The sequence below is a fragment of the Pelobates fuscus genome, chromosome 3 (assembly GCF_036172605.1).
Source record: "Pelobates fuscus isolate aPelFus1 chromosome 3, aPelFus1.pri, whole genome shotgun sequence".
Lineage (NCBI taxonomy): Eukaryota > Metazoa > Chordata > Amphibia > Anura > Pelobatidae > Pelobates > Pelobates fuscus.
This window is the reverse complement of record NC_086319.1, coordinates 362,241,002-362,268,455: the sequence shown is the minus strand read 5'-3', so window position 1 is coordinate 362,268,455 and position 27,454 is coordinate 362,241,002. Positions and strand designations below refer to the sequence as shown.

Here is a 27,454-nt window from a genome sequence, read left to right as displayed (position 1 = left end):
TATCTCCCCTCACCTAATACCTTCAGGATGTCCAGGCTCACAATGTGCCTCTAACACCATGGTCCCCTGTAGAGCATCTCACAGCACAGTCCAGGCTGCAGAGGAATACGTGGGGCTGCAGCACATCACCAGGGACCCCTGCTGGGAAAGGCTCTGCACAAAGTTTCAAAGTGCTCTGCAAGTAGAAGTTCAGCCAGCAGCATTGCATCATTGCAGGACCTGTTATCACTGTACGACTTGGAGTAGATCTACACCACCAGCCTGCTTACTGACCACTAGCTGTTTAGCAAGCTGCGTTATCTGGGGACAAACTCTTCCGGCAGCCTTCCCTGCAGCACTGAGGATCGCACAGCCAACACATTCCCCAGCTATCCGTGAAAAGCACATGTGAGTAAGTGAGGTTGACATACTGGCGGTGGGAGGAGATGTGCCCATGTGGTGGCTAGAATTCTGACCACATTAGAGAACTTGGTGTGTGAGCTGGTTTAAAGGTCTCTATGTATCAAGGTATAAATTCCTAGTTCACTCAGACATCTTCATTGATTTCTATGGGGCTCTAAGTGTGCTGCTTTACCCTACAACTGAGTTTCACATTAATATTATTATTAGATTCCACAGGGTTAAGTTAATTATGTGTGCATAATGCAGTATATATAGTTATCTGGAAAATGATAGGTTTGTTGCTTTGAGTTGTGGCATCTGCATTCTATATTAGGCAATGCTGATTTTATTTAATCCCCAGCTCATTGTTGGAAATATATACAGTGCAGTCTTAAAGGGAGCAATACAAGTATTGCATGTGTCTACGGATGGATATGTGGCTTTAAATGTGTCGGGCTCTTTAACCCCTTAAGGACACATGACATGTGTGACATGTTATTATTATTATTATTATTTTATTATTTATATAGCGCCAACAAATTCCGTAGCGCTGTACAATGGGTGGACTAACAGACACATAATTGAGATCAGACCACTGGACGTACAGGAACAGAGGGGGTTGAGGGCCCTGCTCAATGAGCTTACATGCTAGAGGGTGTACATGTCATGATTCCCTTTTATTCCAGAAGTTTGGTCCTTAAGGGGTTAAAGAGAGAGACTGTGTTTATTAGTGTAGTGTATTTACCATTCAGCTGACTCAATGCCCATACATAAATAGTGACACTAATATACTGATGATAATAAGCTTCTATTTCCATTTTGTGTATGTGCATATTAGTACAGTGATCTGTTTTGCATTGCATCTATATGTGTACAAGCTCTGGAATCTCTTGGGGACCCTGGTTTTGTGATCACATACACAGCTTGTATACAGTGAGCAGTTGCTATGGAGTGAGTAGCACATGGTGAAGGCAAGGTAGTATTGTAATTTGCAGTTATGTTTGGACCACATAATATTATTGTGTAAGGGCAGTATATGAATCAGACTAACCAGGGGTCAAACGCTGCCTGTTTGGGAATTTCTGCTCCCATAAACACATCCTCTGAGATGCAGCTATTTTATTACACAGCAGCATCAAAACAGAACTCTAGTCAAATGTGTTTCATAGCACCAAATACCATCTATCCATTGGTTTATCTGTGTTTATGTTTAGACCCATTTTTATTTCCACTAAAATAAAGGAGAACTCACTACGGGATTAGGAACTAACATTTTACCCCAGAATAGTCAAATCGGTATAATCCTCTCAGAAACTATGCCATAACTTAGCCCCACAATGTTACATTCTCGTTATATTGTTTTGTGGACCCAGGACACACTTGAAAACAAGAACAATGTCAATGCATCCTTCCTGGTAAAATCTTTTATAAATAAACATTTCCTGCAGTTTGTGTTTTAGTGACTTGCTCTGATTACAGTTGTGATGGAGGAGGCTATTGCTATTACCTGAGGACATCTTTTTTGGTTTTTTTCACACCTAAACAACCCTTTTTCAATTGGGTCATTTAAGTGACTTAAGCTGTTTTGTCCCTTGGGGACACATCAATGCATCCCACCTGTTCTTATCTGCATTTGAGTAGGGCTTAATCTTGACAATCTATTGAAAGAAATAAACCAACTAGCTGCTTTGATTGTCTACACCAGGTTTTCTTTAGTTCTTACAATGTTGTGCGCACGCCCTCCTAATCTACTGCCCCAGGCTGTCTAGGTTAGGGTTTATGTGACGGAGCTCCGATATTCGACCAGAGTATCTCCACCAAAGCTTCTCTCCTCTTCCCGCGGAGTGTTCAATGATATGTAGCAGCCCACCCAAACGTCAATTGAGACTTTATCAAAGGTGAAAACATGAATGCTTTATTGGGTTACAATGCACATATTTATGCACATTAACTAGAACAATTTAGATCCCACCCAGACATCTTTGACTACCGCTAATCTAATTAACCGCTAGACAGCAGGGCGCCTTAACATACACATACACATATAAGGCGTCCATGGATAGCTCGGCTCCGAGTGCTCTAACTGCCCTGATCCCATGCATGATGTAGAATCACCACTCTGTTAATGGTTTGAACAGCCGGGGCTGGTCCGATCCAAAGAATAGTTCAAAATGGCCAGCCTGAGCTTGCAGACTGCATCGGAGTGTATACTATGCACAAATAGGCGACCGGGTGTTAAAATTTCAGGGTGCTTGGTTGGGTAGTGTTTGCTAAGAGAATGAGCAATGGCAGGGTGATTATCAGTCTTTTTTGGTTAGGTCATACAGTCTTGTAACGGGTATATGTGGCAGTTGCCTAATATGCTGACATTATATGAGCTTTCAATTCAGCACTTATGTGTCCGTGAGGGACACATCGCAGGGGTAGGTAACCTTCGGCATTCCAGATGCTGTGGACGACATCTCCCTTGATGCTTTGCCAGCATGACGACTTATGGGAGATATAGTCCACAACATCTAAGGTGCTGGAGGTTGTCTACCCCTTGATTAGGGTTTATGTTTTGGTTACATAAGGGGAGATATTAAAGTGTCATTCTCAAAAGTGCTGCAAAGTTCTACAAATGGCTCAATCACCATGGAAACTAATAGAATCCGCAGAGGCATCTCATTGTTGATTACCCTCATTTTGCAACAGTGCACCATCTTTTCAATAATCACATATTGATATTTATTCCCAGAAAAGGCCCTTGAAATACCCATACTTTTTTATACTGAGCCTGATATACTTATGTAGGACCTGGGAACTATTTGATCTATAGAGGTCTATAGTAAAATAATTTTTTTTAATTATGTGTAGGGCTGCAACTAAGAATTTTATTTATTTATTTTTTATAATCCGTTCAAACAACTAAGTGTAAGCACAGCACTATATCATGCAAAGCATAGTCCCAAATCACCTGATTTAATATAAACAATGCAAATGATTACTGCTATTATTATTTCTGTGTTGCCCAGGTGTTGTAAGCTGAAAGATAAATTTATACTGTTTTTATACTTCTACAGTCCTGAACAAGTGATATTTGTAGGTGCTGGTCTTCTCCGATCTGACGCTTTAAGACAGCAATCTTCAGACCTCTAGTGTCACAGAAACTGTATTAAAGTAACAATATAGCATAAGGAATACAAGCATGCATTCCTAACGCTACTTTTTTAGGTCCCCCCTCCCCCCCAGCCGTACGAGCATTTCAAAGATGTGATTTACTTACCTTTCACCCCTTGCCACACTGGTTTCCGTTTAGCCGGTCCACATTTTTGGTGTTGATGAACTTAGCCAGTCCATTGTTTCTCCGGATGAGAACATTTAGAGACCCCAAGCTGCACCAATCAAATGGTCTCTCTGAGACCATCTGATTGAAATACCGGAGTTTAATTTACCTGTTGGGGTTGAAGCACCCGTACTGGCTGTCAGGAAAACAGCCGCTAGAATCTTTTTAACCCTGCGATATAAGCATTCTATTCCTACAGAATGGCAGTGTTTTCAGTTACAGGTTTAAAACTACAGGGGCATGGCATCCAGACACCTTCATTGATATGAAGTGATCGGGGTGCCTATAGAGTCCCTTTAAATATTCCAGCATCTTAATACACTCAGAATAGCTGTTGATCTTCTACATACTCCCCTCTCTATATGTCCACTCACAACGCATTTCACCTTTTCTTAGGGCATTATAAAAAAACTATTGTAATAAAATCCGCAGCTCAATGAAGTGTCTGGGTGCCAGGTCCCCCAGGTTTTAAACCTGCAGCTGTAACAGCTATGTTTCACTGAGGGTTAATCCAGCCTCTAGTGGCTGTCTCACTGACAACCGCTAGAGGCGCTTCCGCGATTCTCACGTGTTTATATGCAGATCATGTTACAAATCACATACACTGGGTCAGCTGAATTCACATGCCTTAAGATCGCATTGCCACATTCCCTTATGCCGATCTGTGTATTAGGAAATGATAGGAAAGCTTTTCAGAGTTTATTGCCGGAAAATTATAATATTTTCACTTGTTTTATAATGTTTACAATTCCAGGTCTCCTAGACCAGTTAAGTAATGTCAATCCATGAAGAGGTATCCTATTCCCACTTCTCATCTTACAGGGACATTCCAGACCCCTAAAGAACTTTTAGATGGCTAAAGTGCTTTATGTGTGAAACATGTTCCTGTTTATTCATTCTACAAAAAAAAAATTCAGATTTCAATAGAAATTGGCACCACCCATCCATGTCAATCAAGCAGGTTCTGTTACTTCCTGGTTTAGTTTGACACAGTAAAGCTACACTTGAGGCAGAAGACTTGCGAAGACTTCTCATTGAGCTGCATTAGGAAGTCTGTGATTGGACAGTCATAGAAAGTCTGGGCGGGATTAGGAGGGGAGGGCTTGCAAAGGCTTCAGAAGAGATCTGAAGCTTTTGCAAGCTGTTTTGAGATATAGCAGAGTTTTTTTTTTCATTCTAAATTTTACCATTCAGATTTGCTTGGCTTTCTTTTGTAACTTATTTTAAATTATGTTGCAACCCAGTTCCTTCCTTCCTGACATATTGAGGACACGCGCTGCAAGTTAGGAGCAGAAATAGAAACCTTCTTTAATTTCTCCTCTTGTACTGACTGCCAGGCGCAGGACAGAGCCTATAACAATGACTGACAGGGAGCTAAGATGGAGTTGCCCAGTCACATGATGAAGTGGTGTGGATTTCCACATATCGTTTTTTTTTTTTTCACACCTTATAAAAACACATTTTGTAAACCTTGTATTAAATATCATGGGAGCTGATAGTTGCCCTCTAACCTTCATTTTTAGCAGTACATCCCATGAAGCAATGCATTATATAAATATTCCTTGATTGCTTCTGTGTGAGTGCGTATGGTAATGACATCAATATAATAAAATTTCATAGCTAAACACATTTGGCACAGCCTTCCTGCAGCAGGGAAACCACAGAGGCAGATTTACACCAGGAGCAGGGCCATTAAAATGTGTATTTGTAGTAGAGTAAGAATTTGTTTTTAGGTCAGTGTGTAGCACATGCCTGCTCTTCCTTTGGTAGAATTAAAACACAAATAAAATTGTATCCTCAATTTATAGCAAATTGTATTCATGGAGAACGACCATCTTACAGAATCTCATTTTCTATTTGACTGTGTAAGCCAGCTGTTCAGCTGCTGTATTTGTTTAATATTTGTTTAATTAGGACGTGGGTAGCCAAAAAATACCCCTAGCTGCTGCAGAACTTCAACTCCCCAGATTCATTGCCAGCCTTAAAGGTACATACTGGAGGCTAGTTCTGCAGCAGTTGTGGATCTACCCTTTCACTATCTCCAGTCTAGAGCATTTAGACATAATCTTTGCACAAGGTCAGTGTGTCTCGAGAAATCCTACTTCAAGATACATTTTGTAAAACAGACCTGGGATTTGTTTTGTTTACATTGTATTCGTCTAGAAGAGTGAGAGATAAAAGTATTAAAATATGTGACAAATGCATTTCAGAAAACTCAGTTGTGTGTCAACTGTCTGCTATACGCTGTAAATTGTTAATAAAGGGACACGCTAAGTCTTTTCAAGTCTTGCGCTAGTAGCCATGCAAAAAAGTCTCTCGCTATTGCAAGCCTTGAATTTCTATTTGGCTCGGGCAAATTTTTCACTCTCCACTGCTAGCGCTGTTCGGAAATTGTGAGCCCTACTATGAGCAGCATAACCTCTAAAAGGCACGGTATGACCCTTTCCTCTCTCTTTCACGTAGTTCCAGTTCTTCTGGTATGGTATACTGAAAGTTCATACCAAGCTGAGACATTATTAGTTTGCAGACCAAATCATCTCTTTAGTGCGTTCAATAGTCATACAAATACAATTATTTGTATAGCTCCAAAATATTCTGCAGCATTGTACAATAGCTAAACAAGACAAACCTTAAACTCTAAATCAATATGTTGTATAACATACTGGAGCAGTATGTGTGTCCGGTGTCCGGCGAAGCCCATGGAAGAATTCAAATCGTTCAAAAACGCTTTGACTACTAAAATGGGGGTGGGGCACACTGGCTATACAGAGCCGTGTTGTTATGTTTGGAGTGTTCCTTGGGTTACCACGGTTTGTGAAGCACCATGTCCTGCATGGTCGATGGCTGCTTTTAATAGGTCACTCTAAGCACTATATACTCTATAAAAACTACCCCAGGGTGCTTTCAATGCACCTTTCTTCACACACATCACGAAAGCAGAACTTCCTACTTCTTCACTATCAATCTATGCTGTCTGTCTTTGGACTGATTTCACTGAGTGAGGAGCCTCCACTGACAATGAGATGGTACTAGGGGACACCTGGTCCAGTAACCATGGCACGGCCTAGAGTGCCTCTTTAAGGAAATACCTTGCCCCAGTAATGTCAAATAATTTAGTATCCCTTTCTTGTCTATATGGAGAATACATTCATACATCCCAGATCCCTGGTTAGGTGGTTAGGGGCTCGGTGTTTTTGTCAGCACTCTGACTATTTATGCTCCAAAGCAGTGCTGTACTATTGCAGCTCCCGTGGGTTTTATGTACAATTCGAAAATCCCACAGGTTTCATTATGTTACATCAGTTATTTAACAGGGTCTGTGCTGAGTGTTGAAACGCACATGTGTGCAGCCCACACAGTAAGAATAGTGCTCAACAGCAGCCCTCTGTAAGGAAACGTGGTAAACCCAAAATGTGACAAGTCGGTTTATTAAAAATAAATTTTGTGAAGATTCGCACACTTCCAAATTCTCTGTAATAGCTTAAGATATGCTTTTTTTATTTTATTTTTTTATTGTATTTTGCATTTATTATATTTTTTTTAATACAAAAAGATACATAAAGGGACAGCCAAAGCCAATTGAAATGATCTCAATAAAGTGATTCAGGACATAGATGCTGATTCTGTTGCCTTGCAAATTAAAACTGTGTCATTTCTTAGAAATGGCACTGTTTACATTTTGCTGTCTGACAGGCAGACAGCCACTATGGGCTCCGGACTCAATGACATGTAAATTGTGCTGATGTCCAATGTTTGAGAAGCATTAATTTCAGTGCCTTTCATGGACAAACATTGGATTAGTAGTGATTGGCAATTCCTGTGCACACACCATATCTCCTTTTATGCTTCAGGGTTATTCACGAAAGCGTGAATTGTTGGGAATTCAAAGAGAATTTCAAATTTTAGGCCAAATTGCAGATGTGGAAAAATTCTTCAAGTCCATCTTTGTTTTCAATTTGGCTTTTTAAACCTAAAATTTAAAATTCTTTGTAAAGTTATTTTGAATTCAATATAGTCTATACTTCAGAGAATAACTCTCGGTACATTCTATGGATGAGATGATCATGCATTCCAAATATTAATCCTTTGCCCCATGTAGTGTTTAACATGTGCCCAAAAGGCAATCTGTTTTAGAATTACCTCTGCCATTCTCTTCGACCCATTAAGTTCTTCAATTCATTTTCTGGGTTGAGGTTCCAAGAAACATTGTCACGTTGACATAGAGTGTTTCTTCTATATTCTATATTCCCAATTTAATATGTTCCAACAATTTGACTCTGCCACTGTTTATAGTAAAAAAAAACATTATCTTAAAAACGTTACAAAAAATTCTCTCTTTGCTCGTAGTATTGACTGTGTTGCAATTTTTCAACAGCACGGCCTACAATAAAACCACATGCATGTGTTGCGGAAACAGAAATAGCTAGAAACCGCTTAAGAATGCAGTTTTGAGCCCTGTGTTTTGGAAATAAAATTGGCAACAGACTAGTGTCTGTATTAAGTAATCACTGAGATCTACCGCATTAGTGATGGTTAAACGAAACCGTTTATGGTAGAGCCCAGAGTTAAGAGTTCTGAATAGATTGCCTTTTAGTTATACTGTATGTTAATTACTAAATAGGCAATGCATTAAAACCTGGGCTGTATGATCAGCTTACCCATCGCATACACAAATACACAAAGCGTTACACAATTAGTGTAGCGCTTTAAAGAGAGAGTTTGTCTACGTAGATTGTGTTGAATCATATTTAATTGTGAATAAAGATTTAAAGAGGAGATCTCACTTATGTCAAAGTGATAGTTTATAGGTACATCACACCAGAAAAGGCTACTGAAGAACTTACTGGGTTGAAGAGTACGGCAGAGGTAACTCCAAAACACACTTACCTGAGCAACACTTACAGGTGTGAGAACATGTGCTATAGTGAATTCCTTCTATAGAACCATAACTTTGCAATAGCCAACATACGGGATAATTTTCTTTTTCACAACTGACAAATACATAAATATTTGTTGACCACAGGGGTAAGTGAACATAATGTTAAAAATCATGGACAGTGGCAAGTTCCTTTTAAGATTGTTTAATAACAGTTTTTAGGTCAATATTAAGGGACCTCTAAAGTCGCCCAAGCTACTTGACTTGGTGAAGTGGCCTGGGTGCAGTGGTCCTGTCATTTTAACTATTCAGGGTAAAGCATTGCCGTTTTTCAGAAACCAAGGGTGCCCAAAAGGTAGATCCCCAGATGTTGTAGAACTTCAAATTCCATGATGCCTTGAAAATACTTTTCGAATGACAAAGCATTATTGAAGCTGTAGTTTTTAAAACCTCTGAGGATCTACCTTTTGGGCACCCCTGGGTTAAACCTTGATGGGTTAAGCCTTCCAGACAGCCACTTGAGGTGCTTCTGCTGCAATGACAGAGTAAAGCTTGGTCACGTGATGTTGCAGCCCCCATAGGAAGACATTAATTTAGTGTTTTCCTATGGAGAAGCTTGGACACTTGCATGGCGCTCACTGCACATGTGCACCAGGCCCCCAATGATCTTTTTTTTAAGGGGTTTTGGATTGAACTACGGCGGAGGAGAGCATGCCTCCTCGATGACATCACGGGAAGAGAAGAGGTAAGTAGCGACAAGGGAGCCTCAACCCTGGAAAAAAAAGTAAGCAAAAATCTTTTATATACACATCGGGGGACCTATATAACTAGAGACTAAAGTGTTAGAAACACAGGCTTGCATTCCTAATGCTTTAGGATGCCTTTAATGTCAGTTTGCATAAATTGTGTATTAACAAATATTGGAAACTCATATCTTGCTCTGTATTCACACCCAATTTAAACAATGCAGATCCAAGGTTTGTTTAGGAATACAGCCTGGAGCTCGATGTCAAGATTAATATAGTTTTAGATAAACTAAGCGGAATATTTTGTCAAAATATTATCTGTTGATATAGACCAATATTACACAGGCTAATTCCTCTCAAGGTCTAGCTTCAACACGCCTGCCCAGATGAAAAACATCTTGTCATAAATATTGTGGACAAATAATAAATGGAGGACAAATAATTTTTTCTTGTTATTTAGCAGAGCGAGAGAAGACTCTTGCAACACACTGATCTATAACCAAATTTGTGTGTGATGAGGATCACTTGTAACGACCATGTTCCTCATATAAACCACTTCCTCCTAAGGCAGGACGCCTTACCAGGGGTGCAAATATAGCAAGGTGTGAATGTTAAATCAGAAACCACCAATGTCGGCTTCTATGCTTTTGCACATAGGGTGCATAGTAGGAATGGGGCTTAAAGGGATACTATTGTGCCAGGAATACAAAGCTGTATTCCTGGCACTATAGCTTCCTCTGTCTCCCTCCTTCCTTGCTCCCAACCCGCCGTGGTGAATAATGGGTTTATTTACTTACCTGATCCCAGAGCCGATCTCGCTCGGCGCTTGGTTGCAGCTCCGCATCCTCCGATGTTACTTGGCATGTGGGCACTAATGCGTGGCAAGTGCTGAGCGCGCACTGCGCGTCCCTATAGGAAAGTATTGAATCAGTGAGCACAGCAGAGTGTGAGGACGTCCACTCTAGTGGCAGTCTAGTAGACAGCCACTAGAGGCTGTCATAGTGCTGCAATGTAAACATTGCAGTTTCTCTAAAGCTGCAATGTTTTACATTGCAGTGCAATAGGGACACTGAACCCAGACCACTTCAATAAGCTGAAGTGGTCTGGGTAGCTATAGTGTCCCTTTAGGAAGAGATGGGTTCATTGTGGCTCTGTATAAAGTCCTTTAAAGGTGCATTCTAAACCCCTAATGCACCTGATCTTGCTGAATTGCTTTACGAGTTAATGATCCATTTCTCTTATTTTATTAGTGTGCTGTTTTCAAGAGAAATTGTCACTTTTACACATCCTCTTGTTAACACCTTCCAGCTGGCTTTCTGTCCCTTTTTTTGAGGGAATGGTTTCAATACTTCTTAGATGCATTGCTGGGAGATTTTGATGATGACCATGCACGCATCATGTGTCCCAATGCTTCTCTCTGAGAAGCATTGGAGTGGGTGGATGATAGATCGTTAGTAGTGATGATCTCTCAGAGACAGTTGCTGCGAATACATGGCTTTGCTGTTGGATTAGTGATAAGTAAGATTTTTTTAATATATATTTAATGGTGTAGATCTTTATGGCACAGGGTTAGACTAATAACTGCAGGTTAGGCACTATTTGCAGTAAATAGAAAGATAAACAAATGCAAAAAAAAAAATCTGAGAGAAAAAAATCTCTCTGGGTTTATTCACTATTAATTTATATGCCCAGTTTTAGTGTATAGGTCATGTCTCTGCCATCTCATTCCTCAATTCTTTACTATTTAGGATTTAAATTAAATTGAGCAATAAGCCTGCAGGGATATGATCCATATGCCAAAACTGCTTCATCAAGTTTGACTTGTTTTGATGACTATAGTGTACCTTTTAATGTTGCCCTATTTTTAGTATACTTTCTTTATGCTGAAGGCCAGGTGCAAAGTACACCGCTTATAACAATTGACATGAATGATTTTCAGTTGCAGGATAAAAATATATTTTTTTCACACATCTCAAATATTTGTTAGTGTGATGGACCTCCTGTACTCTGACTGACTGAGTACCTTTACCAGGTCAGCTTCCTTCCTGCTGCCAGGGATACTGGAACACTTCAGACTGGGGTCTCTTGATGACCTCTTCCACCGGACCAGGCTGCAGTGTTTATAGCTCAGGAGACCTTCTCTCCTGTAAAGCAGAGACTGTAGATTTCTATATACAAGTCCGAATAGAGGGGGTAGAATAACCTTTATTGCACAGCACAAAGCCGTTAATACAGAACGGTGTTGACTCTCCCCGCAGGGGGGGTCTCCATACAAAGCAATGTGGAGTACAATTGTCCCTCCCTGGTGCCGTTATGTCTGGGAACTTAACCCCAGATAACACAATTGGCTCCATGCTGTGCCCTCACAGTCTTAGAGGCACAACATACAGAATGTTCAACAGAACTCCCTTTTCTTGGATCGTACCCCACACAATGTATATCCCTGGCAAGTTTGTCATTAAGTGCCCTATGTGTCCAAATAGTTCCCTGATCGGAGAATCCTTGCCAAGTTACAGTATGTTCAAGTTTTATGGGTAATCTCAGATCCAGTGAGGAGTTCCAGGCACGTGGCATCTTAGTTCATGTCTCCAAAAAGGGGTTCCTTTACTTCTGGGGAGCGCTTTTAAGACCCAGGTATCTTATGATGCCTCCGTGCCTTCCCGACCTCCCCTCCAAATAGCAATCAATTTGGAGTTGATATCCACATAAAGGTCGGTTGTACCTCTGCACAGTCCTAAACCGAGGAACAGTTCCAGAGTGTTTGAGGGTATCTCCAGGTCATGTGCTCGATGTTTAAAATGAATCCAGACAATTCCAAGAGGTCATCTAGTCAGAGTGGGAAATACAGAAAGTGTCCGTAGCCCCATACACCTCCCTACAGTGACTATAGCCCCTTTCAAAGACTCTTGAGACCAGGCCCATAGTGGCCAGCAGGCTGGCCTTCAAGCTTCTCCAAAAGTCCATGGCATGGGAGCTTTTGTCACAGTTGACTATAAGTAAACATAATATTAAAAATCCTGGGAAGCAAATATTTGTATCTTTCTGGCAAGTGTTCATTTGACTACATTTCTTTGAAGTATGTAGGAAATGACATATAAGACAGAAACTTGCTTTTAGAATTTGTGATAAAATTATTCATGCTGAGTTTTGCGTCTGTGTGATTACTTTGCAAAAATAGAGCCAGATATTTTGTTAGGCCTTTAACACCTACGTTTCATTACCGTTCTGCCTGGTATCAAAAGCCAATTTTGAAAATATAGGAAATAGCAGACAGGTTCCCTAGCAAACCAATGCTAAGTCGTCAAAATTCACATCTACTGTGTTTTTAATGTGTAATTATTAGCTTCACCTTAACTACATAAATCCTGAATTGATATGTTGGTTTACTGGAGAGAACCGAGGCTATAATGTTGGAAAGTTTGGTGTAGCAGACTGCATTATCAATGTGCTGATAGTGTGCAGACTGTAGTGAAGAACATTCTTTACAAAAACAAAAAACTTGCCAAATATATCTCCTGCGTTTTAATAAAGCTGCCACTATCCCAGTGTGTACTCAGATTATTAATTGCACACATCTTCCTCAATCACAAGCTGCATAAACAGATTGATGACGCTCAATTAAAATCATCACGGTTCGGGTTCGTCCAGTGTTATGCAGCCAAATTGCATTTAAAGTGCATACGTGTAAATAAAAAATATGGACCTCCCTATGTACCAAGTTAACATATATTCATCATCTGGGCAATGTATTTTCCCGTTTCTCAGATCCTCACTTTGTGGAGCTGGCTTGTGTTGTGATTTCCATTTGGCGTTTATTTCCAACTGTTTTCGGATTCTGAGAAAAGTCCTAGGGGCATATGGCATCTTGGCATTGTGAAATGATGTGCTTGCATTAAATAGGTGCCAGATTTTATTGCCAACTGTTTTGTTTGTTTTTATCCACCTTTGTTGATACATTGTTCGTTTTAGAGGTTCCTATTTTGATTTGATTTTAATACCATCTTACTGTTACTATGCGTGTCTTTTCACCCACAATACGTATCTAAATATCTTTCTTATTCACACTGTATACTACTGGGTTACTATTTGATTCATTGTTCTGCTACTGCTCATTACAATGTATTGCTTGTATTTTAATGTTATTGTGTTGTTTTTTTTCCCCCCCAGGGGAAGGGCTTTTGCCTCAAAGTGGAACTACAGAAACAGTGGACATAATGGCTGGCAAGAGGCAAACAAGTGAACAGGACAGCCTGGTCTATGGTAAGATGTCACGGGTGGCAGCCGAACCACAGAAATGTCCTATGAAAAAGACATCCCATGAAGATATGCTGTCGTACAAATCCTTTCTCACTTACTCTATGCCTGGTTTCGACCAGCATAGTACATCCAACCCGTGGAGTTCGACCACAGCCTATTTGCAGTATACGGGTAATGCGTTAAATCAGCACTTGAGAACAGAAGAAGCATCTGTAAGGTGCCAGAGGCAGGAAGCAGAGAGGCTCCACAACCACTCACAGTTCCATGAAATGTCAGGGAATCACCTACAGGTGCAGCAACACCATCAAGTCTTGCGCTATCCCTTGCCTTCCTCTCATGTTTACCCCCCACTTGCAGTGCCACGTCCCATATATATGAATCCCACTAATTTTGTGGACACAAACTATGGCACACGTGGTCTCTCTGTCCAAGGAAGGCCACCTCACATACACGCTCAAACTGTTGAATGGAACTCTGCTCACTTTGCTTATCCATCTCCCCCCATATATCCAACTGGTGTAAACAAGAAACTTCATTCTGCCCACACTGCTGAACATGGGAAATTACCACTTGGTGTACCGGAAATGACCGGAAGTTGTAGGCAAAAAGAGGATGTAAGCATGGCTTTAGCAGTACCATCTTCCCATCAAGAGCCTTTTATAGATCGCTACACCCCCTTTGCTCAACCAAATCCTCTAATTCTCTATGCACAGGGTGAGACTGCTATAGGGAGGCAAAAGAGCTCTGCATTTAATCCAATCACTCACAAGCATCAAAACTACATGTCTGGTGCTCTGCAGGACAATATTGACAGCAGATTGGGACCAGTACACCCAAGGTCACATTACAGTTCTGATGGAGTAAGTTATCCACACCAATCCACCTTCTACAACTACAATGAAAATACAAATTTTTTGCCATATCTTGGCATGAGCACAATTGTTAACCCAAATGAGGAACATGGTGTAAAACTGGCCCAGGTAAACAGAGATCTGAGCATGGGCATGAGTGACACAAGTAGGCATTTGAAAATGAATGAGAAGTATGCTCACAGAGAAGAGCGAATGGCCACCATACAGAAAGATGTAGTACAAAATGTGTGCTCAACCCAGGTCAATAGAGAGATGCAGCTTGCTTTAAATAGTGCAAAGCGGGATATGCGTGTAAGTTCTGTTCCCATGGACCAGGAGCTTCAAGTTAGAATGACCCAGTTGAACAGAAATATTTGGGTAACCCCATCTAAAGAGATCCGTGAGTCCCACAAAGAACGTCATGTTGGTGCAGCTCATGGAAATTCTTCAATGCAAAAAGTTGGCCAGAGTTCACATCTTCTTACTTCTGTCTCCAGTGGAGATATGCATTCTACAAAGACTGTGCAAGAGAATTTGTTAGCCTCACAACAGAACAGCACCTTCAATTCTCACACTTCCTACATTAATAAGGATGCAAGTGTTTGTGTAAATAGTGATGGTATTTTTGTTCAGCAATCCAAAGTGAATTCAGAAAATGTAAGACATTGTCTCTCCACCCCGGAGAGGTCCTCTCAGGAATCCCACCTGCTTGGTACAAGGGGTGAAAAACTGAGATCCAATGAGAAAGAGCCTGCGTTGCCAAGTCCCAAAGTTCACTGCCATTCAGATTCTTTGGAGCCTGAATCAGACAATAATGGTCCCTGTTCCCCTCCCATGCCTGTGATTAATGATGTCTTCAGCCTTGCTCCATACCGGGATTATCTGGAGGGCACAGCTCCCCATCCTTTTCCTTTACTTAGAGGGCATGGAGGGAAAAATGAAGAGTCTGTTTTACGATTAAGTACACCAGAAAGAAAAAAGGAAAATGAGAAGGTATCGACTGAACCCTCCACACCTGACCGTGTTCAGAAACATCATGGTCATCAATCCCCCACCAAATCTAAGAACATTAAAGAAACTGATGCTGAACCTGATTCATTAAACCCAACAGAAGTAGAAGAAGTGGTTCTTGATCTAAGCTTGAAAAAAACACTACATCCTTGCTCTCCACATAATAAAGGAGCATACCACTCTCATAATGCATGTAGTAGTACCTTAGAGCTTTCCAAGACATCCACCTCACAGGTGGTCACAGAATATCCATTGAGCACCACAAAGCATTCCACTGCATGCAGTTCCGCAAAGGTCTCCATGGGCGCTTGCACAGAAGTTAATGCTCAAGCAGGAATACATGGCTTCCCACAGACCACAATTTCCTGTCTTAAGTCTACATTTATGCAGTCTTCCACTGGCAGCTCTTCACAGACATCAGTCCTATGTTTTCCTCAAAATTCCAGTTCCTGCTTCTCACCATCTGTATTTGTCAGTACTGTCCAGTCTCCCACAAAATGTGCATCTCATGCTTCTCTGCTTCCTCCTTACACAAATGCTACCTGCTCCCAACAAAATGTTCCTCCTTCAGTTTCTAACAATCTTTCACACTGTTCCACTCCGTTCCTAGTATGCTCCAAAGAAACTAGAAGAGAAAGGACAAGGTATCCCAGTGATTCTTCCCTCGTGTCCCCAGCCTCAGAGCCAGACAATGAAGGAAATGGCTTCCACAGCTCTAAATCATTCTTGTTTAAAAAGTACAAACTTCGGAAACTTGGCCCTCATGGAGGAGAAACACAATTAACTGAATGTAATTCTGCTACAAGAACTTTGCCCAGCCCTTTTCCACTGCTTTCTGAATCCGTGCATTCTCTACCACCAAGTGCTCCTGAGTCCTCTCCAACACTTGGGGAGGCCAATGTGTCTTTGGCCAGTGGTGGCGAAACTGCAGTGGGTGGATCTGGGAGACAATTCAACGAGCTACACCATTCAGTGCGTGCAGCCATCTCAAATTCTGTTACATGTTCTCCTCCTGCCCTTCTCCAGGACTGGCTTATAAAATCCAAGGAAACCGAAAGACCAAAATCTCCTGTAAAGTCCAAGGCAATTTCCAGAACATCTGAACCATCTCAAGACCACGAGCTATGGTTGACCTTTGACGGAGTCCGTATGCTTTTACATAAACTGTTATCCCATTTGGAAACTTTCATGTTCACACGACGATGCCCATTTCCTCATGTCATCAGGGCAGGTGCCATCTTTATTCCTATCTATCTGGTAAAAGAAGTTTTGTTCACAGAGTTGGTGTCTGCGTCCGTAGATCGGGTGTTGCAGAGACACAAAGTGGAACTTCGTCCCACAACCCTTTCTGAGGAAAAACTCTTGCGGGAGAAAAAGCTGAAAGACTGCCCTTCACGCTTGTTAAAATTACTTGCATTAAAACAACTCCCTGATGTGTATCCGGATTTACTACATCTGTACTGGGGATTCTGCGTCCAGAATCAGCTTGGTGAGTACAGCATTCTTTAGAACAGCAGTATTCACGAATGTCACAATGTTTGCTTATTCTGTTGTACACCATTAGTAAGGTCCAAAAGGATACTGAAAATCCAGAGTCTTGAGGAACTGCAAACAGTCTGACTCAACGCACGTACTGCTATGCCGTGACAAAATTACTGTGTACATCTGCAATATTGCCTTTGGTGCTGTTTTCCGTGACTGATCCTTGTTGTCTCCGTTGTGCATTTGCTGGAATTTTATAATTCTATTGTATCTATCTCCAATATTTCCACCTTACCTGCTTGTAGTAGATAACACGCTATATACTACAATGGTGCTTGGGCTAAAAATATAGCGCACTGTAGGATGCGGTCTGTACAATTATATGCTCTATAAAACCATTACCCATCAATTATAATGCCGACATTGACAATGAAAGCACATTTAGGATGTACTACAAAATCAAAAATTTTTTTGTGTGTTGATAGAATGATATTATATATATATATATGTATTAATATTTAAAGAACAAAGATTTAGTTATGCATGACCTTTAGGCGTCACATCTAACAGTGCGGCAGAACTGGCAAGAGTCTTTAAAAAGAACTATTAAAAAATATGCTGACATTTTTTTTTTCTTTTGGGTTTTGCCTTATCATTTCTACCTTTTTACCGTTTACCTATCATTTCTATAATGTGAATTTCATCCATCCTTTTTTGTATATTATATTCTAATGATATATTCCCAGTGATATCTTAGAATACAGTTGCTATGGTAATTCCCTGATCCAGCATGCAATTGTTTTTATAATTATTTTTTATTTTTATTTTTTATTATAAATAAATTATTATTTTATTAATTTATTTTTAAGATATACATCTTTAACGGGTTATTAATCTCTATAGCAAACTTAATTGAAATTCCCATTTACTTTTTTTATTTTATTTATATATTTAATTATTGCGCTCCTAGGATTATGCTAAAAATCTTGCCCAATGGGAAAGTCAGCTGATTTATTTATTTTAGCTCTAACCTATTTTTGAGAGATTGAAGGTGAAAAAGCCCATAGACACCTGTCAGCTGAAATTCAGCAGGTTTGTTTTGCTAAAGCTCTGCCCACATTATTTGTGACTGCCGAGAGGGTTTTTGCACTCCTGGTTAATCCCTTACTACCAGAAATCACTTTGCCGTCACACTATTATATTTGGATACATTGACTGTAATGATTGCACATGATTCTACAGACTGCTCTGGGACTGTTTGTAGTGGGATTAGCTCTCAGGGGACCTTCCTGTTTCTCTGCTGTGCCCGATGGGTTCATGTCCCTATACTTTATTTCTTCCAGGTTCCACTACACAGTCTGGGCTGCATACACACAAGTACGTATGAGTTCCTTTCAAACCACACAACACCAAGCTGTGGGGATGTGAGTGTAGGTGTGCGTACCTGTGTGTATGTATGTACCTGTGTGTGTGTGTGTGTGTGTGTGTGTGTGTGTGCTTTGTCTCCTTCTTGTATCAATGTCCCAGATCCTTTTGTTACCAAAGTGATAACTGTAGGAAACCCCAGGAAATGATTGAGATCACATGGCTTTTTACTGTGTGTTTTTTTGGAACATACAGTAATGTAGTCAGACCTCGCCTATAGCAGGATGGTATTATAATGATAAGATAATAAAGCAAAAATATAACTTATTAAACAACCCCTCCTAGCACGCAGTGCTCATGTTCACTATCTTTTGCCTTTTCTGTTGCTTACTACCTCCTTATCGGTCTCCTGCTCCCTCCTTCCATCTTATTCTTTGCCCTCTCTTTGCCCTTCTCTCTCTCTCTCTCTCTCTCTCTCTCTCTCTCTCTCTCTCTCTCTCTCTCTCTCTCTCTCTCTCTCTCTCTCTCTCTCTCTCTCTCCCCCTCCCTCTCCCCCTCTTTCTTTCTCTCTCACTCTTTTCCCTCATCTTCTTTTATCTCTCACTTTCCCTCATCCTCTCTCTCTTCCTCACCCTCTCTCTTCCTCACCCTCACTCTCTCTCATTCCCTCACCTTCTTCCTCCACACCTCTCTCTCTCTTTTTCTCTCTCTCTTTTTCTCTCTCTCTTTCTCTCTCTCTTTCTCTCTCTCTCTTTCTCTCTCTCTCTCTCTCTTTCTCTCTCTCTCTTTCTCTCTCTCTCTTCCTCTCTCTCTCTTTCTCTCTCTCTCTCTCTCTCTCTCTCTCTCTCTCTCTTTTTCTCTCTTTCTCTCTTTCTCTCTCTCTCTCTCTCTCTTTCTCTCTTTCTCTCTCTCTCTCTCTTTCTCTCTCTCTCTTCCCCCATCCCCCTCCCTCCCTCTCTCTCTCTCTCTTCCCCACTGGTGTTGACCAAAGCAGTGCATTATTTTTTAACTGAAAAGTTTTATTTTTGTTGTCTGCAATCTATTTGCCCCCAGTCCTAAAAAAACAGTCAATGCATCTTGCACAGCACTGTATTTTGCAACAAACAGAGCATAATGGACTTATAGCTTGAAAGTAATAATACAAAGGGGGATTTAAAAGGTTGTACTGGTGCCTACAGCCTGTCCTTACAAGCATTTTAATGTAAACACTGCCGTTTCAGAGAAAAGGCAGTGTTTCTTTTGCAGTCTAATAATACCTCTAGTGGCAGTCACTAAGATGGCCACTTGAGGCGCTTCCTAGTTCCCCATAGCATTTTCATTGATTCAATACATCTCTGTGAGGAGATGCTGACTGGCGCACTTTTGGCGTTTTGCCGCGATAGCCTCCCAATACTTTCCAATGGGGAAGCATTAGGTTTGCTGAGATCATCACGTTTGATGATCTCAGCCATTGAAGCGGAGCCAGCCGGAGCAAAACTGCCATGGCGTGGGAAAAAAAGTTGAGTGAAATCACCTTTTCCACGCAATGCAAGGGGGACCTACAAGTTACTTTCACCCTATAGTGTCAGGAATACAGGGAGTGCAGAATTATTAGGCAAGTTGTATTTTTGAGGATTAATTTTATTATTGAACAACAACCATGTTCTCAATGAACCCAAAAAACTCATTAATATCAAAGCTGAATATTTTTGGAAGTAGTTTTTAGTTTGTTTTTAGTTTTAGCTATTTTAGGGGGATATCTGTGTGTGCAGGTGACTATTACTGTGCATAATTATTAGGCAACTTAACAAAAAACAAATATATACCCATTTCAATTATTTATTTTTACCAGTGAAACCTATATAACATCTCAACATTCACAAATATACATTTCTGACATTCAAAAACAAAACAAAAACAAATCAGTGACCAATATAGCCACCTTTCTTTGCAAGGACACCCAAAAGCCTGCCATCCATGGATTCTGTCAGTGTTTTGATCTGTTCACCATCAACATTGCGTGCAGCAGCAACCACAGCCTCCCAGACACTGTTCAGAGAGGTGTACTGTTTTCCCTCCTTGTAAATCTCTCATTTGATGATGGACCACAGGTTCTCAATTGGGGTTCAGATCAGGTGAACAAGGAGGCCATGTCATTAGATTTTCTTCTTTTATACACTTTCTTGCCAGCCACGCTGTGGAGTACTTGGACGCGTGTGATGGAGCATCTGGCCCATCAAGACTCACTCTCATTTCATCAGTCCATAAAACCTTAGAAAAATCAGTCTTGAGATATTTCTTGGCCCAGTCTTGACGTTTCAGCTTGTGTGTCTTGTTCAGTGGTGGTCGTCTTTCAGCCTTTCTTACCTTGGCCATGTCTCTGAGTATTGCACACCTTGTGCTTTTGGGCACTCCAGTGATGTTGCAGCTCTGAAATATGGCCAAACTGGTGGCAAGTGGCATCTTGGCAGCTGCACGCTTGACTTTTCTCAGTTCATGGGCAGTTATTTTGCGCCTTGGTTTTTCCACACGCTTCTTGCGACCCTGTTGACTATTTTGAATGAAACGCTTGATTGTTCGATGATCACGCTTCAGAAGCTTTGCAATTTTAAGAGTGCTGCATCCCTCTGCAAGATATCTCACTATTTTTGACTTTTCTGAGCCTGTGAAGTCCTTCTTTTGACCCATTTTGCCAAAGGAAAGGAAGTTGCCTAATAATTATGCACACCTGATATAGGGTGTTGATGTCATTAGACCACACCCCTTCTCATTACAGAGATGCACATCACCTAATATGCTTAATTGGTAGTAGGCTTTCGAGCCTATACAGCTTGGAGTGAGACAACATGCATAAAGAGGATGATGTGGTCAAAATACTCATTTGCCTAATAATTCTGCACTCCCTGTACACGTTTGTATCCCTGACACTATAGTCTTTAACCCCTTAAGGACACATGACATGTGTGACATGTCATGATTCCCTTTTATTCCAGAAGTTTGGTCCTTAAGGGGTTAACGAAATGGCAATAATGAGTTGTAATCTAACCTACGTAACGTAATGTGTGAATACCATGTAGAATTGTTCACATGATTCTTCCTCTATTCTTTTGGTGGTTCATAATTCAGTATCCCAATGTGTCTGCTAATGTAATTAACACTTGTGTGTTCAAAGCACATTTTCAGTTCAATCTTTGGTTCTAATAACAACCCCTGTCAGCCAAGCAGCAGCCAGTAATGCATTGCAATAGCTAATTTTTTACATTACATTTAGCTTATAATGCTTTTCACGCATCCAGTGTTATGAATGGTCAAAATACTTTTTGGTAGTTAAAAGGACACTATAGGCATCCAGACCATTTCATCTCATTCAAGTGGTCTAAGTGCACTCTCTTTTTCCGTGCCCCCTTAGCTCTGCAGCTGCAAATAGTGCAGCTTCAGAGAATATGTAATGTTTACATAGCAGAGTCTCAGACAGCCACTAGAGGCACTTCCTGGCCTTTCATGGAGCGTGAGTGCATGAAACCACACTGGACGTCCTCACACTTTGCATGAGGAGTCGGACGTCCAGCATCTTTTAAAACCCCCTAGGAGAGCATTGCGAATTTATTTACTAAGTAGCGATTTCTATTTTCTCTTTAACCCCTTAAAGACACATGACATGTGTGACATGTCATGATTCCCTTTTATTCCATAAGTTTGGTCCTTAAGGGGTTAATATGGGAAGTGGAGTGTTCCTTTTAATGCCAACTGTATACCAACCCCTACCTGACGGTATACCAACCCTACGTTTACACCAACACTATCCATTTACCTTTACCCTTCACTATCACTAATCCTACCGTAGCACTATGTCTGCCATAACCCTACCCCTAACTCTATCCCTAGGAGACTTATTTAAGCCCATGGAACCCCAGAAACACGGCCATGTTTTGAAGGTATTTAAATGGCTGCATACAGATCATCAGTCAGCCTTGGGTGGCCCTTTCTGACTGATTGGAGCCACCGGTATCGATTGATACCTGGGATTTCTGGTGTGAGCAGGAATTTAACCCTGCTCTCACCGCATTGCAGCAATTGGTATTTAAATACCTTTGAGTTTTGCATACCGTTCATCTGTCAGTCTGGGGCCACTAAATACGGATCCAGCTGACCGAGGCGAGTGCCAGGTATTGATTGATTTATCCCTGCTCACACCAAGACGTTAGGACATGTCAATTCGCCCTAATGGTGTTGCTGACATGTCCTAACATCGTTTAGTAGTCCATGAGAAACTGACTCTTTACACTACTGAATAAAGCATTAAAATTCATCTACAGGTGTTAAAATAAATAAATCATTAAATGCTCCATTTTCTTTACAATTTATATTGCACTTTAAAGGGACTCTCCATTGCCAGGAATACATATCAGTTTTCCTGGCACTGCAAGACTCTGCAGTGCCCCTCTCCCTCCCACCCCCTCATCCAATGTTGCTGAAGGGGTTAAAACCCCTTCAGTGACTTACCTGCATCCAGTGCCGATGTCCCTCGGCGCTGGGTCAGGCTCCGCCTACGCTCCTCGTCCGCCGACATCAGCCGGCAGGGGAGACCTAATGCGCATGGCCGCGCACACAATGCTTTCCTATGGGGATTCCGGCGACAGTGGAGGACCTCAAGCATAGCATGAGGACGTCCAGCGTCGTTTAAAACACTCCAATGGGCAGAAGTAGTCTGGGTGCTTGGAGTGTCCCTTTAAGCAAATTGCATCATAATCCCATTGCAAATAAAGCGGAGTTATAGAAACATTGTTTCATTTCTTCTCTTCTCTGTATTCCATTATCAGTGACATATCCTTAGGGGATTATAGAGTTTAAAAACCTACTTTACAAAAAGGTGTTTTAGAAGAATAAAAATGAGGAATCTCTTAAATGTGACAGTCAGACCCGCAAAGTAATATTTTACAAGAAACTATGCATTTAAAATGTATAACAATCTATATAAAAAGTAAATAGTGATCAGCTACACAAACAGTGTTATCCTAACTTGCCCTTACTGGTTTAGCACAGTGGACTAGATAATATAAGTGCGTGGAAAAAAAACATAAATGCAATATCAAAAATAGTTAGAGGCTGAATGAAAAAAATTCTATCTAAAGAGGGAAAGAGTAGAGGAATTTAAAAAGTTGAGTGCAAAGCTGGGAATGCAGGATATTAGTTGCATGTAAATAAAACATTTTAAATTCCGATAGGCTTCATGTTGACGCTGAACTATATATTTAATGTCCTATTTCCTATTTCTTTTATTTTCAGATTTTCCACTAGAAAGAAGTTACTGTTGTGTCCACTTAGTGTAGTTAGGCACTATTGATCTATTTAGTTTTTTTTTTAATAGTTTTTTTGTTGTTGTTGTTGCAAGTGTTCCGAGTTTTTCATAATTTTTTTTATCTTTGTTTTTTTTTATTATTTACAATTTATATCTTTCATATTTTTATTACAGTAAGCTGTATTTTATTTTAACACAGACATACACTTAATTCTACTAAATGGCGGCTTACTGCAAAGGCCACTTGCGCGACAGTTATTTATTAGTGTTTCATTGGCAATAGAACCCCAGACACGAATTTAAATTGGGGGTTGAGCTAGTTAGTTGGCGCACACTGGGAAGTTGAATTTACCACTGCACGCTTGGAGGCACGGTCATCTGAAGAAGCTTATCAGGGTGAAGCGCATCATCTATGCCATCTCCAAATGGGCAGAGCTTCCTCACGCTGCTAACTACAGTGGTGATTGAGAGCAGCAGCACACAGAGGACCATCTGTCTAGTGGAACTATTACAACCACAACTGTATCTGTGACATTACAATATAGTGATCTTGCACATATTTTAAGTAAGCACATTTAAATTGGCTTTAAACAATGTTATCCCATTAGATTTTAAACTTCAACTTTGTTTGGGGATTATAATATATTTTTTTAATTTATTTTTTTTGTACTGGATGTTGCCACCTATTTAGTTATCCATTTTTCAAGACAGTTTTTAGAAGGAGTTTGCTCCAATTTAGTATATATATTTTTTTTAAAAAATTGAGTTAATGCTTAACCCCTTTATTTTATTCCAGAAGTTAAGTGGTTAAAGGGATTCTATAGTACCAGGAAAACAAAGCAGTTTTCCTGGCACTATAGAATCCTACAGTGCCCCTCTCCTTCGCGCCCACCCTCACGCAGCAGTGACTTACCTGAATCCAGCGCCGATGTCCCTCAGTGCTGGGTCAGACTCCGCCCACGCTCCTCAGTGGCCGCGCTCACATTAGGATTTCCCCATAGGAAAACATTATTTAATGCTTTCCTATGAGGAAAAAAATCTGACACTGGAGGTTCTCCAGCATCCGATAACAAACCAAAGGTCCGTTTCAAACCAAGAAGCCCTCTAGTGGCTGTCTGATAGACAGCCACTAGAGGTGGAGTTAACCCTGGATAGTAATTATTGCAGTTTATCAATAACTGCAATAATTACTATTGCAGGGTTAAGGACATTGCACCCATACCACTTCAATGAGCTGAAGTGGTCTGGGTGCCTACATTGTCGCTTTAAACCCAAGACCCTTCCAAGCAAAGAAGCTGAAATATTTGACTGCTAGTATATGTATGCAAATTGGGATTGAATGAACTATGGTTGTGGTGTATGGAATGGAGTTAAAGTAAATGTAAAGATCTCGATAGACCCCTGCCTCTAGGATAACTGAGCCTAGAAAGAACAATAGTCAGTGTAATTGGTTTAACTGTATATTATCCAGATCTCAGATGTTATTTTTCAATTTCACATTCAGTTGAACACTAGTTTTGTGTTGTATTAATGCAGCCTAATATTTGGGGTTGTGTTTTGCACTTCTAATGTTCAAATATTACTTGATATTTAATGTGTCCTTCTTGGTAATTTTTTTTCTTTTAAAATCCTCTTACAATACGTACAATATGTTTAATTTCACCTGCTTACTAGTTTTCTTTAATTTTTATTTCTTTTTCATTCCTTTTTCTCTCCCCCCCCCCTTTCTTCATTCATCCTTCATTTTTATCCTTCCCTCTTTTTTTTTATTCTATATATTTTTTTATTTTTTTTAATAGAATTTACTGTGTGTCCCCCAGACTTCCGTCTGATGCTTAGTGTATTTCTTTTGACAGGTAATTGCGCACAGATTTCTCTGAAAGAGAAGGGGGAGTCCCAGCCAAAAGAAACTTTAGAATCGTCATCAGAAGGATTTCCCAAAAAGGAGGCTTCAGCCCAGAAACGAGACTCCTCCCTGATCCTGAAGCTACATAGGATTTCACAACCCTGTGGAAACCATGTGTACAGAGCTCAAAAACTAAAGCTTTCCCAGGATAAGGGAGCAGATGGAAAGCCGAAAAAACAAATGTGCCTTAAAAAAAAAGTTGCCAGGAAGTATAAAAAATGCCCCTACAGAAAGAGGAGGAGGGGTCTTCGAAAACGTACAGGAAAGGGAAATCCGAACTTAGTCGGAAGACGGATCCTTCATTTATTTGATGATGGGAAGCGGGAAACCTGGTTTCGTGGAAAAGTTGTGCAGGTTCACAGACCCTCGGAAAATCCTAAAGACACTCAGTACGAGGTGTGGTATGATGACGAGCCCGGTACTCGCTACTTTTTAGAACTTCTGCAGGACTATGAGAAAGGCTGGCTCAGATTTGAAAAGTCTGCTGCTAAGAAAGCCAAGGCATAACTTGTAATCAGACAGGCAGACCTGGATTTGTCTTATAGACTCAATGGGGTCTGTGCTTTGGGCTATTCCAAGGCTGAAATGGTGAATATTGTGGAACCAAGAGCAACGTCTGGGAGGAGGGTTGCTTATGGTTGGAAGATAAGAGGATTGTAATTTTTACTTATGTTTCTTAAAACTAGTATGTTGCCGATAAACGGCTTTATTTATTGTGATGTTCATTTCAGATGAGAAAACATTGCTTGTAATATTAAATAAGAGGTGTTTGTAATGTTTTTAACAATACATATTCTTGTAAATTTTTCGGGTTTTTGAAAAGCCGATTTTATTTTTTTATTTTAATTTGTTTTTAATTTTTTTAAACCACAGCATTTTTCATTGCCACATGAGAGATTAGGTCGCAATGGTAATAATTACTGCTTTTACTACGGGAAAAGGTGATATTTTCTCTCAGTGCCTTATAGCTGCTGCAACATTTGAAATGTACAATGACAGGTCTACCTTAAAAGGCAACCGTAAGTACGGAGAACTCCATTATGGTGACTTAATTTACACCAAGATGGGTAGACATTTCTGTATTGACAAATGCCCACTTTGGACAAAAAACACAGCCCTTCATATCTGTGTCAATTCAAATTTGGCATATGCCACCCATTTGAGTGCCAGATATATTTGCTGCTTATATGCAAGAGCATGTGGTATATCACTGACATTGGGAGGTAGCAATCCAGATCTATCCATATAGTTAAAACTTGGGTAGTCTCAATCCAGTCTATACACATTGGTGTTGATGTCTACCTGTTTTCCCATGATGCACATGTGCAGTCATGTGAAAACATTTCCACATATACACACCACTCCAGAAGAACTTGAAAATTACTTGAGCACCGCAGAAGTCTGGTCATAACTAGACAGTCCCACGGAATCCAGAATCGGCACAAATATTGTTCTTTTCGTATTGGTGTGTGCAGTTTTTACCTGGATTTTGAACATGTATGTTCAAATATAATACATTTCTTCAACACTTCATAGAATCTTATATTTGCTAGTTATACTAAATAAAGTTAAAACCTTAACTGTTACAGAACCCTACAACATGATGATAGGCACTCACTAAGCCCTGCTCCAATGTGTTTGCAGTCACTAAATTGAACTTGGCCACAACTTTGGGGTACTCCTTACTTCAACGTGGTAAGATCTCAAGGCACACTTACCGGTATTTCATAGAGCTTAGAAATATTCTTTGGGGAGTAACTTGTGAGTCTTAACAGATTTGTCTACTGAAATGTTTAGTGTACTTATACTGCATAACCAAAGGTCAGAGAACACTTAATACCAATTGGCCTTGATCAACTGAATTAAATGTTTTAATCTGTAGTGTCATGTGTTTTGTTTTGTTCTAAAACTTCTGATTCTGTCATTTTTGTATTCTGTGTTTAAGTTATTGTTTTATAAATCTAGATTATTTTATC

The 27,454-nt window shown here is 40.4% G+C and overlaps 1 protein-coding gene across 3 annotated transcripts; it reads left to right on the top strand.

The window, feature by feature from the left end:
* C3H15orf39 (chromosome 3 C15orf39 homolog) lies at window positions 1–27,454 on the top strand. Of its 3 annotated transcripts, none has more exons than XR_010090465.1 (4): window positions 1–387; window positions 13,496–16,936; window positions 25,429–27,173; window positions 27,210–27,454. XR_010090465.1 is itself a non-coding variant. In XM_063449270.1 (4 exons), exons 2-4 carry the CDS (start codon window positions 13,543–13,545, stop codon window positions 25,430–25,432), a joined length of 3,432 nt encoding a protein of 1,143 aa, XP_063305340.1. In that variant the 5' UTR covers window positions 1–387; window positions 13,496–13,542; the 3' UTR covers window positions 25,433–25,518. The 3 variants fall into 3 exon arrangements, 2 of the variants coding, with proteins under 2 accessions (XP_063305340.1, XP_063305338.1); XM_063449270.1 differs by lacking the exon at window positions 27,210–27,454 and adding an exon at window positions 18,273–18,306 and having other exon boundaries at window positions 25,429–25,518; XM_063449268.1 differs by having other exon boundaries at window positions 25,429–27,454.

Excerpts from the sequence above, each read along its gene's own strand:
- C3H15orf39 (XM_063449268.1), top strand. The coding sequence starts at position 13,543 with ATGGCTGGCAAGAGGCAAACAAGTGAACAGGACAGCCTGGTCTATGGT. Across the intron at positions 16,937-25,428 it reads CTGCGTCCAGAATCAGCTTG|GTAATTGCGCACAGATTTCT; the intron begins GTGAGTACAGCA and ends TTCTTTTGACAG.